At 41.3% G+C, this 12,032-nt stretch overlaps 1 protein-coding gene across 1 annotated transcript; it reads right to left on the bottom strand.

Moving 5' to 3' along the window:
- Positions 1–151: 151 nt before the first annotated feature.
- Positions 152–11,666, bottom strand: LOC113102088 (prickle-like protein 1). The gene is made up of 8 exons (XM_026265743.1): positions 11,380–11,666; positions 7,623–7,796; positions 5,462–5,575; positions 4,632–4,769; positions 4,349–4,552; positions 3,260–3,446; positions 2,306–3,154; positions 152–1,588 (listed from the first exon to the last, which is right to left on the bottom strand). Exons 2-8 carry the CDS (start codon positions 7,782–7,784, stop codon positions 777–779), a joined length of 2,466 nt encoding a protein of 821 aa, XP_026121528.1. The 5' UTR covers positions 7,785–7,796; positions 11,380–11,666; the 3' UTR covers positions 152–776.
- Positions 11,667–12,032: the final 366 nt, after the last annotated feature.

Here is a 12,032-nt window from a genome sequence, read left to right as displayed (position 1 = left end):
AGTGCATATAAAAAGCTGACAAAAAAAAGATTGTGATGCCGCATTTAAAGATGTCAATCTACAATTGCCCAGTCTGTACAATCCCAAATTAACAGACTCAACCACACAATGGATTAGTAGACGTAAAAATATAAAATGTGCAGGTATATAATATATTTATATATCTCATTTTTTATTATTAGCCTTATTGTTCCAGTTTGCATTTATACAGATTACAGTGATCTGTCTGTATGACCCATCAATAAAACGACACCCGAACAAGCTTTGGATAATACATAATGCATAATGTTTTGTAGTCAATGTTTTAATACAATTTGAGTGACCAATGTTACATACTTATTTTTAAAACCCTGATTAACAAAAGTGGAGATGCTGCAAACCTTCGCTCTTTAGTACTTCTTCCTTTAAAAAAAAAAAATCTTTTGAAACTCAGGGATATAAAAATAATAGCTTTAACTCAACATTTTACAAAATATATACACATTCATTTTTGCAAAGTTAAATTATTGTCTCCTTTAGTTTCTAAAAGCGGCTTCATAAATATTATATTCTTCTGGTTCTTTCAAAGACTATAGTCACTCATCACCTAACATGCATTATTGCAGCCGTTAAGCATGGTTTAGATACTGCGTTGGCCATCAGCGTCACTGCATGGCAAGACCACTGTAATAAGTCCTGGACAGCCATGCAGAACAAATTGTATTCTAATTCAAAGTAACAGCTTGAAAAAGGCATATTAAGATGCAGATCAATGGTTTCAAACTCCCTTCCCAATTTTATGAAATTATACAGTTTTTGCCCTTCCGTCCTCGCTTCTGTTTGGACTTTGTCCTTGTGCCGAAAGGAAGTTCATCAGCATAATATTGGAAACGAGGTTGTCTTGGTTGTGGAATAGGCTGGCCCAAGAAAAACCCTTCCTCCTCTGATTCAGATGATGAAGAGGAGCAGGTAGAGCACCAGTCATCTTCATCCCCGTAAAGACGTGAAAACCTCTCCACTGCCGCCTGGTTGTGCAAACCGTACTCTGAATTGGCGTGGGCATAGGAAGGCTGACCGTGGTGAGCATTAGGACCTCGGCGGTCCTCCTTGAAACACATACGGGCCTTTTCTTTGGGCACCAAGTGAAGCGCGTTGTCCGAACGAGATTTACGACTCCTCCTTCTCCTGTGGTGATGACGAGGGCGCTGCTGGTCTTGCTCGTCAAAGTGGTACGCTCGTCTCCGAGTGCGTTCGCTCATGGGAGGCTGCCGCACCGCCAGGTCGTCATATCGTCCGTTATCCACAACATCATCTGAGAACTTCACCTGCTGTGGTTTGGACTGGGACTTGGACCTTCTTAGGACAGGTAAGTGAGGTGGTTTGGGCCTGTCCTCTGGGAGCGGCACCACCTGCTCCTGTCGCTCCTCTTCAATGACCTCCACACACTCCAGCTCAGAGGCCAGGCTCTTCAAGGAATTGGCGCTCCTGTGCAGCATTGATGAATTCAGAGTCCCCATGTTGCTGGCGTTCTCACAGCGGTCAAGCTCAGAGAAATTTTGTAAGGAGTAGAGCAATGGTTTGTCTTTAATATCCCCATCAACTGAAGCACCTGAAAGAAACATGCAAGTTCAGTGCAAAGTATACATTCATTTCAATAGTCCACCAAAAGATGCAAAACTCTATAGAAAGTTCCTGGTTTGAATACCATATACTATACTATTTACCCAAGTTTCAACTCAGTGTTGGGGAAAGTAACTTTTAAAAGTAATGCATTACAGTATTGCGTTACTACACAAAAAAATTACTGTGTTAGTTACTTTTTATGGAAAGTAATGCATTTCATTATTTTTATCACCTGGGTTGGAATGCCCATTTATTTTTTACATTACATTACATTACATATTTAGCTGACGCTTATACCCAAAGCGACTTACAATTGCTTTATATGTGTCAGAGGTCACACGCCTCTGGAGCAACGAGGGGTTAAGTGTCTTGCTCAGGAACACATTGGTGTCTCACAGTGGATTCGAACCCAGGTCTCTCACACCAAAGGCATGTGTCTTATCCACTGCACCATCAACACCCCTTTTTAATAACAGAATACCCAAAAACCCTTTCATACCAAAAGTGTAATTAATAAGCCTCAGGCTCTTCCTTTCAATTTTTCGTAACATGGAAAAGGTGTTGCTGAATAAATAGGAAAACAAAGACTTGTGCTACTTTTTTTTCTTGTAAATTTAAAAGCAATGCATTACTTAAAGTAATGGTTACCCCAACATTGTTTGCACTCAAGAATGTCAATTGCACATTGATCCTTTAGTCTCACCTGTGATGTTGGAGAGTGCCAAGGAGTCCATCGAGTCTCTGATGTTCTGCTCTGCTTGCTTCAGTTCATCTGTGATGCACTCCAGTGAGTCATTAAACCACTGTTTATCTTCATGCTTAAAGCTGGCTCCATGCTCCAAATCGAGCTCCTGGAGCTTCCTGCTGCTTGCAGGTCCAGGGTGGCTTCCGTACGCAGAGTCACCTAGTCCATCCTGGGACTGTGCCCAGTACATGTCTGCCTTGTATTTTTTACTGGCCAGGTTGCCATTCCCACCACTGCCTGGCATCCTTGACTCCATCTTTTTTTTACCCTCAGAATCGGCCGTCCAGAGGTCAGTCGGCCTGGTGTCGTCCGGCTGCTGGAACATCCCATGTTCACCAAACTTGAGGAGGAGCTGGGTCATGTAGTCCTCGTGCTCAGCCCATTCCTCATGGTCCTCAGGTGCTTCCTGTTCCTCCCTGTTCCTCCAGAAGTGGTTATCTGCGAAGCTTAGCTGTGACAGCTTGTTGGACAAGGTGTCATCGGCGTTCCCTGAGAGTCCGGGGAACTTGTAGTTGCCTGCGGGCGAAAAGAGAAGAGACTGTCGACACTGGTCTGCAGAGCGACTGCTTTTGCCCATCTTCACGCTGCGCCGTGATTCCCGAGATCTTGCGGATTGGAAAGCTGAATCTGAAGAATCTGAAGCATGGACGTCCTCCCCAAGGCTGCAGGCCTTGGAACAGTAGATCCTGCCTTCTTTGGGTAGAAAGGGACACCCAAGCAAGGAGCCCTTGCACTGAGCGCAGCTAAAACAAGCATCTGTGGCGTGCCAATGAAGGCCATCATACGTCATTTGGGCATGGTCCACTCCTAGAAGAAAATAAACAGGAGTTAAAGGTCAGCTTCTCAAAGGCGAAAGCATAACATGGTTTGTGGTAAATGACGTCGAGACATTAGAGAGACATTTGGGCTTACCGATGTGTTCACCGCAGGCCTCACAATACTCCGCGTACAGAGACTCGAAGCAACCGCAGCAGTACGGCCGACCATCCTTCATGATGTACCGCTGACCACCCAGGATGGTCTCGCATTCAAAGCAGGAAAAGTGCTTCATATGCCAGTGACGACCCTCTGCTTCCGTGCACTCATCCGCAAAAATTATCTGAAAGGACAATAACAGCAACAAATGAGTGGGGGTGTCTGCGATACAGTGATTTCACTTTTACTTCACCACATATCTTAATTCAAATGTATACTTTTAAGCATATACACTAAAGTCAAAAGAACACAGACTGCAGGAAAGCAGGTTTGACTAATCAGTGGTCTGGCGCTTGCAAGTTAGAAAAATCACCTCTGCTCATTTGCAAAAAGTGGGTGCACAATGATTCATTTTGTGATTAGTTTTTGGATGATTCATTTTCCATTTGAGTCGAGGTTGTGGTGTGCAAAATACAGTTTATCTTCTGCGATAATATGCTAAGTGTTGTTTTAACAATGTGTGAACTGACATTATCGAGTAACATTAAATAAAAGTTAAATAAAGTTAGCATTAAGTGGCATACATTTGAGAAACAATGTTGCCTCAGTTTTACCAACCAAAATAATTCCAAACAAAGATCACAGCAATGTTTTGCGTCTCTGAGCAACACACAGGACAGTGTTTCCTTATTGAATGAATCAGCTTTTTGAACTAATCGGTTGAATAAATGATTCAGTGACTCACTCAATAACACAGTAAAATGCTTTGTTCCTGACTGAATCTGCTGTTTGAACTAATCATTTGAATCTCAATGACTCACTCACTCATCTATTTGTTCATATTTTAAATGTATATTTTAAACCAACTATTATTTTTGCATTTGTAACTGCATGTTAAATGCATCCCCTCTGAGCTACATTAAACTGTGTAAATACATCCAAATGCCACTTCAGATGCAGATTCTAAAATGTTTTCATATGTTGCAATGAAAGAGACTAAGCACTGGAGGAAGTGCCTCTTATGCCTACCCAAAGATTAAAGAAACTAAATAATAATGAGCATGGCCTTTGGAAAACAAAACTCACCTCATCACAAGAGGAACAGCGTGGCTTTAGTAATTCAGCATGATGCCGTCCACAATGGACCTTGCCATCTTGGTAGAAGTAAATGAGATCAACCAGGAGCTCATTACAGGTGGAACATGTGAAGCATGCTGGGTGCCAACACTGACTAGGTCCTGCCCGTGAAGCAAACACCACCATCTCCCCTCCACTGACGTTCTCTCCACACTGAGGAGGCAAAATGTTTAAGCAATCAGCACCAAACAGTCACTTGCTAGAGCACGAGACTCTTGGTTCAAACACCTACGTGTTCACACGCCGCATGAAGCATCGTCCTTGGCAGCAGTTTCAGAGTTCCTCGCCCGAGGGCCTCTTTCTTTCTCTGCACGCTAAACATGTGAAGCTCCTTCTTCTCTTCTTCGCTGAGAGACTGGCAGTATCGCACCTGAGGGAGACATTTAAAACGTGTTTGCTGTCAAACTATTCAGAAAGAAGCCCTCGCGGACCACATGCAGGTTTTTTGAGCAAGGAAGAAAAGCATTGATGGAGAACTAGAGAACGTATTGAGGGAGTCGGACAAATACAAATGCGTGAAATGTGATCCAATAAATCAGACTGCACTGCAACAAAAGTAAAAAATTATCTTAGCTAGAACTATTGGTTGCATAACTGTTAGTTTAGCAAACCTTTTATGCTAATCCCCACTGAATTCCACGCAAAAAGGAACACCTCTTGATTTAAAGGAAAAGATTAAGTCATAAGCAATGCACGTTTGAGCCGAGACGCCACAGTGCTACAGATAACAATAAAATTGCATGTTATGTGACCAAAATCAATGCCAGATCGAATCTCCCCAAGCAGCATTATACAATCTTCCCCTCAAAAGTCTCATTGTACACACACCCACAGAGATACGAAGTGACAAAGCCTCTTTCTGTGATGGCAGGGAATGTGGTGAAGCTCTAAACCCCGTGAAGCTAAAAACACACACACACCACGTTTCAGCTAAATGGCTATTTGAGGGGGTTTTGAAATGTGATGCGTGGGCATTTTGGACTGCAGCGATGCTGGGGAAACAATAGGGGCTTTCATGGCTGCTGATGAAGCTCCTGCTTTCCATTGTTTCTATAAACTCACCTCATTGTCATGAGGAGGGAGCTGGTACAGGAGCTGTTTGATGCGGTATTTCTCCCCGGGGCTGTTCACATAAGGGACTTTGTCCTCAGGTAGACAGGAGAAGTACAGCTGGACCTGGAGGCGAGATGGAGACAGATCGGGTCAGTCAGAGTATGTGCAAAGTCCAAAAGGAAGCTACCAACAATGAACTAGACAACAATGAACAAATCTTTTTGAACCGTTTTCTATTCGAATATATTTTAAGATTCAATTTATTCTTGTGATTTCAAAGCCGAATAATTAAAAGCTGAACAATAATTGTTTTTTGAGCCGTAATATTAGAATGATTTCTGAAGGATCATGTGACTGGAGTAATGATGCAAAAAAAAATCAGCTTTGAAATCACAAGAATAAATTACATTTTAAAATACATTCCAATAGAAATTACTTCTTTTAAATGGTAAAATTTTTTAAAATTTGTTACTTATTTTGATGTACTCCAGATCAAATAAATGCAGACTTGCTGAGCAGAAGAGACTTACATAAAAAAATATCTTAGTATTGTATCTATCACAAGTGAACTGATCAGACAGTGTGTTTTTGTTGTGCGTCATGAAAGGCGTATCAGGTGCACCAATCAGATTTTTTTTGGCACGTCATTCCTGTGTATCTGTCAACAAAACCCTGAGGACTAAGTTGACCCTTGAGACTTGAGACACCAGTTTGGGCTTTTTACTGTACTCTATTGTGCTTCTTTGACACTGTGACCTATGCCTTATGAGTGAGCTCCCTTTATGAGCACTGGTCGTAACAGCCCCCAGATAAATAGCTGGACTGAGCTTGTCTTTTCCTGCATAAAGAGTGTCGAGTCAGTCTACTGGAATGCCATTTAGACCTGTTGAAGAGTGGCACCATAAATCACCCTCATATTACCTCTGGTACTGAGCCGTAGGCCCTTGAACAACGCTATTCTTGAGTGTTTGTGTTCTTCCCAACAATAATCACCTATAATATGCAGGGCAATCCACAGAACGGCTGCCATAAAGGCATTACAGTTGACTCTTGCATTTAACACAAAAGCTGCACTGGGATTTTATGGGTCTCCAAATCGCTTTAGACCTTTTCCCTCACCCGCCACTTCAGATTTTATTCAGGGGTGCTCTCGAGGGCAGCCGGGGGGGGGAAGTGTGGGACATCGGCTGGAAACGGCGCGCCTCCAGCCACGAGAGGACCGCCTTTGTGGCCAGTGGCAGGAAAAAAAAGTTTGTCTGTTAGCGAGCCGCTTTTCCTCATCGTTTCAAGCCCTTTTGTCTGGCAGCTTGAGATAATGACTTGCAGATTTTCCATGAAGTAGTTTGTAAATAAAAAGCAGCATTTCCTGTTCCCAAATGCCTGTGGGGTGCTTCCTTCACAGTGTTTAGCTGTGTCTGCAAAAATGCAGTCGGTCCTCTAAATCTTAGTGACTATGACAAGCTCTGCTGACAAAATGATTGGCTAACATTTTGGAATTTTAATAAAGATCACATCTGGTGCATTTATTGTATAACAACTAACACATCACATGTTGAACTGCATGTTACTATTCAGTCAGAGTCCTTCCCTAACACTGAAGACATTGCTGTTAATGGACTGCAGTTTTTCCCCATCGAACAATGTCAAAATCAATACATTTTTTCTAAAGATGTTGCCATTTTGGGTTTAGACTGCCTCTGTTTTCTAACCCAAATGTGTTGTTCTGACATAAAAGCAATGAGGTAAGCAATGAGGTAAGTTCTCGGTTAAATGCGATCTGTGCTGGCAATTTTCAAAAACAAATTATTTTTAGTTTCACATTCTTCATTTGAAAGGCCTTCAAAATGATGTATGATTTGTCGGAATTGGACATAAAATGACTGCGCTACAGCGCTTTGAAAATCAATGGAGTCAGCAAAGTCACTTTTGAGAAGAATCAAGTTCGTATTCTGAAGGTTTCAAAGTCAAATCAGCTAGCAACCTAACACAAATAATCACATTAAAATCCCTTGTATTTACTACAAATAAACTGATTATTAAAACTACAAAAGCAGTTCAATCAAGACCAGCCAGTGATTTCCTCTTATGTTAACATTTATGAGATGGCCTATATATTAATGCCTACTGCAATGCATTCTAGACTGTCATGAACCCATAGAGACGGTTTGACCTGCTCTGGTCGAAGCCCCGGCGGCACCCATGCGTATTCCTCCAAGGCGCAGCCAGAGTCGTCATCCGAGGTGGAGCTGCGCTGGAAGCCGAACGCGAGCTTGTTGACCTTCGGCTCCATGTCGAGCGGCCTGATGGCGCCGTGGAACCCTCCGGAATTCATCAGAAAGTCGTCCTAGAGAGGAAACAGTGTGTCATGGATCACAAAACCACATGATAAAACGCCTCGTAAGATGCATTGTATTGGGATGAGAACAGAAAGGCAAATGGAATAAAGCAGCATCCTAAAACATTAACGACAGTTACGGTGACTTCCAGCCTGGGGTGGAGGCCTGTTAAATAGATTCTGCTCATAAAACGATGGCAGTTTTATTATTACTGCTATTGTGCAGAGTTTTGCCGTGATGTGGTCGGACATTCCCTTCAAACTACAACCATCCTAACTCTTTTACAGTCTATTTACTTTAATGCATTTTCCTGACTCATCATCACCGTGGAAGCTTTCTGGTATTTTCCATGTCCTTCTACTGGGACGCTCTTCTGGTTAAGTTAAGCACTAATGCACGCCATATATGACTTTCCCCAACAACAGTTTACTTCAGACTGAAATTTCTCAAGACACGTTCTTCCCCGTCCCTCCTTTGAAGTCCATTCAGGACACAAAGCACAACAAAGCCATATGGTAATGCTTTGAAACCATGTCTTTCTTCAAGCCCCTGTGCTGTTTGTTGAGGACGGTGTTTTAGAACCTGCCACACCGGATCACGTCCTGCTGAGTGACGTATCATCTGACGCTTTGATCTCTGGAGCTGCTGCTTTTGGAATGAAAACAGGTGAGACGGATGGACTGAACATGCTGACAGGTGTTAGTTCCTCGTCTACAGCAATTTGGACTGGTTTGAGAAGATAAATCCAGATAGGTTCATCAACAACGAAAGAGGGTGAATCTAACAGAATCAAATCATGTATCACACCAATGAAAATGAGTAGATCTTATTTATTTCCCAATGCTGTAAGAATTATGAAAAATGGAAAATGTGCTTACTTTTTTTTTTTAATGAAACTAATGCCACATTGTGGTAAATATCTAAAACTGGCTTAATAAAAAAAAAAATACTGCATCTACTCGAGAGATAATTAATCTTCCATGTTATGACTATCTAACCAGATCAGAAGTAGAAAGAGTAATGCATCAGTAAAATCCCTCAAAACTGATTCACCGTAGTAACATTTTCACAAAAACACACATTATAAGAAGGCTCAACTATACATTAAAGCTGGGCAAGTCTATTGCATTGCAATTAAATTGATATTGTATTCGTGCCAATTGAGTTTTCGGAGCAAATGCAAGCATGCCAGACCCCCTCATGATGGGGGACAACTGAAATGACCCCACATGGTTGTCTGATCAGGTCTGAAATTCACTTCAGTTGAATTCTGTTGAAATCATACAGACAAAATAACCTTTTACAAGGCTCTTGTAAGAGACTCCTCAATCATTAACCTGATTTTCCAATTTTGGCACAATATATATATTCCCTGCCATGCTACAAGTCTTCCCAAAACCCACTAGGACATGGTATTTTCTTCAGAGGAAGTCACTGATAGAGGAAAGGAGCTCAAAGTGGCAACACCCATTCTGCTAAACAGTCTCCTTAAGTATGCTAATTTCTGTCTTAGATGCCATCAGCATCATTTCCTGAGCCCCCAGATCTAATCAACATCCCAAGTGAAGAGAAACCGCATCAAAAATAAACAGTTATTTTACGATTGAGTGGTTCTGAGTGAATCGCAGGGACCTCGGGGAAACCAAGGCAGTTCCTGTCTGCGCCACTCGCCCTGAAAAAGCCCTCCAGCTCAGAGTGTTTAACAGCCTGCTCTCTTGTAGAGCTGCTTGTTAACATGACTTTGGAGGTCTGAGATGCATATCTGTTAGATCCACCCACGGGAGGCCTGAATGGCCCTCAATAGGAGGTAGATGGGTGGAGGCTGAGTTGCCTGGGGAGGGGATGGACCCCGGTTATCACACTGTGTAACTGCTAGCAACTTATATGGTAATGGACCCTCAGCATAGCAAAGAACCATCTGACTTCTAGGGAATTAATGCATTTCAAGCACCTTTATTCTTTACTTTAAATTCTGCAATACTTCAACAAGGCTAATGAAAATCATACGACTGTTCAACACAATGCAAATGCACGCTCCAACAGAATAACTTGCATGTGTGTTGCAAGGATTCCCAGTGAAGACATAACAGATTTAATCTTGAATAGCTCATTTCCACAACTTTAGAGCAACTGTGAAGTTGCAGTTCTCCTAGAAATAGCATGTGTTAAACCACGTTCAATTACTGTAAGCGTAGTATTAGCTATGCCAACAGAATCAAGTTTTCAGAGACAGTAAATGAGACCATAATCTGACACAACTATCCCATTTTTCTCAGCTAAATTATTCAGAATGACACTCATTATAGGTACATTAAAAATGATGTGGTTAATGAGATGATTATGAATGGTGTGCATGTAAAAACAATAGGCCCAGTAAATGTGGAAACGTTCATATTTGGCAGATCCTCTGGCACTGATGCCACTCCATTAGTCCGGCCCGTCAGGACTTGTTTGATTTGGCACGATCCAGATCTGAGCCAGTGCTGGAATTCTGTCTTCGGTTTAATGTTAAGAACAGCAGAACTGGCAGATGATGTGAGCGATTCCTGCGCTCCACGAATGAGGAGTTTCTCTCCACGGCTGTTGAGCCAGTAATAAAACTTCAATCCAACAAATACATGTTTCTCATCACATGTCACTTCCAAAAACATTTGAATACAAAAGCATCTTTGAATCTTCTCAAACAAACAAGTACAAAACTACAGCAAACTAAAACTTAAGCTAGAAATAAAACCCTTAGATGGGCAATTAATTAAACGTTTTTTTGTTTTGTTTTACTAGTGGCCAATAAATCACAGATAGGTATAGTGGAGCCAAACAATACTGATATATTAGAAATTATGCTATTTAATGATGGCAAATGACACGTATGTAAAATATGTATTAAATTAAAGCACCATTTCACCTTTAAAATATTTAGATTTCTCAATTTATTGGAAAACATTAAAATTGACCACTTTGGTATCACATAGATATCAGTCCAATTACCAATTATAGAAACTAATGAATAGTTTTTGCCCCCCGAAAGTCATACAACTGCTATATCAAAAACATATTTTTGAACATATTTCCAATTAAAATGCTCTAATCATACAAGAAAAAAAAAATCTTAAAATGGGACAAAATCAAAGTGGATGTTTTACTGAAAGCGCCATCAGAGAATACTAGATGTTAGAAACAGGAAGGATGGCAGTGTTGACTCATTTTTGAGCATTTGGGTGATCCTCCCAAACTTTTGGCCAAACTTTGAAGAACTGGAGTGTTATTCCAAGACCAAATGGTTTCTAGGCTTGTCCCAACAGACTGAAGACCACCTGCGTTCTGACCCGCTGGAGCCAGATGACTAGAAACGTCTGATATTTACCCACAACACACCTCTCTGACACCTTTTTCTTTTCAACAGACCATACAGAGTTTGAGCTGCCCCTACAGTTAGACCTAGATCTGAGAAGTTTACAAAAGCTTCCAAATATAACTAGAAGAAGTAGGACGTGGCACAGCAAAATATAGGTTAAATGATTCGCTCCTAAACCCCTGTAGGAAAGACTTTCAATGCGATATACAAAAGGAAAAACCCAACAGTGACCTTACCTTCACACTCAGCAACGTCTTCAGCCTATTCAATGCTTTCCAAATTAAACAGTGTTCACCAAAAGTCCCGTAGATCCTTGACTACATGTTTACAGTTTGAGCCTCATCCCCTTTAAATCCAAAGCAGACGGCGTCTCGTAATTCTCATGCAGGACGTGTACAGTAGAGTGTTTGGAGAGCAACTCCAGCAGATGTCTCTTCCATTTACTGGAGTCCTGTGGAGCCACTCCCCCAACAACTGAAGCTCGGCCCTCAGCGTGGGCCCTGGACCCTCTAAACCAAACCCCCTTCACTACAAACACAGAACAGCAGTGGTCAAGTTTCACAAGTTGAGCAACTCATCTTGTTTTCTTATTAAGTGTGAAAACACTCAACAAATCACGCATGTTCTTTCTTATACATGCAAATCTCATGTCAATGTTATCAGGATCTGGTCTTATAGAGTTTAGAATTGAACATGTTATTTGCCGTTTGTTGAAAGGGTTAAAAAAAGGAAAAATGGTAAATAATTAACATTTAACATTTTCTTTTTCTATATTTTTGTCTAGTTTCCCAGTACAATTTTCTAAACATTTTAAATCAAGTTGCATAAGATGAGAAGACATCTTAAAATAAATAAATACGTACATACATGCATGCATGTGAACTAATTG

Source organism: Carassius auratus, unplaced genomic scaffold, assembly GCF_003368295.1.
Source record: "Carassius auratus strain Wakin unplaced genomic scaffold, ASM336829v1 scaf_tig00217684, whole genome shotgun sequence".
Classification (NCBI taxonomy): domain Eukaryota; kingdom Metazoa; phylum Chordata; class Actinopteri; order Cypriniformes; family Cyprinidae; genus Carassius; species Carassius auratus.
This window is presented reverse-complemented; position numbering and strand designations above follow the sequence as displayed.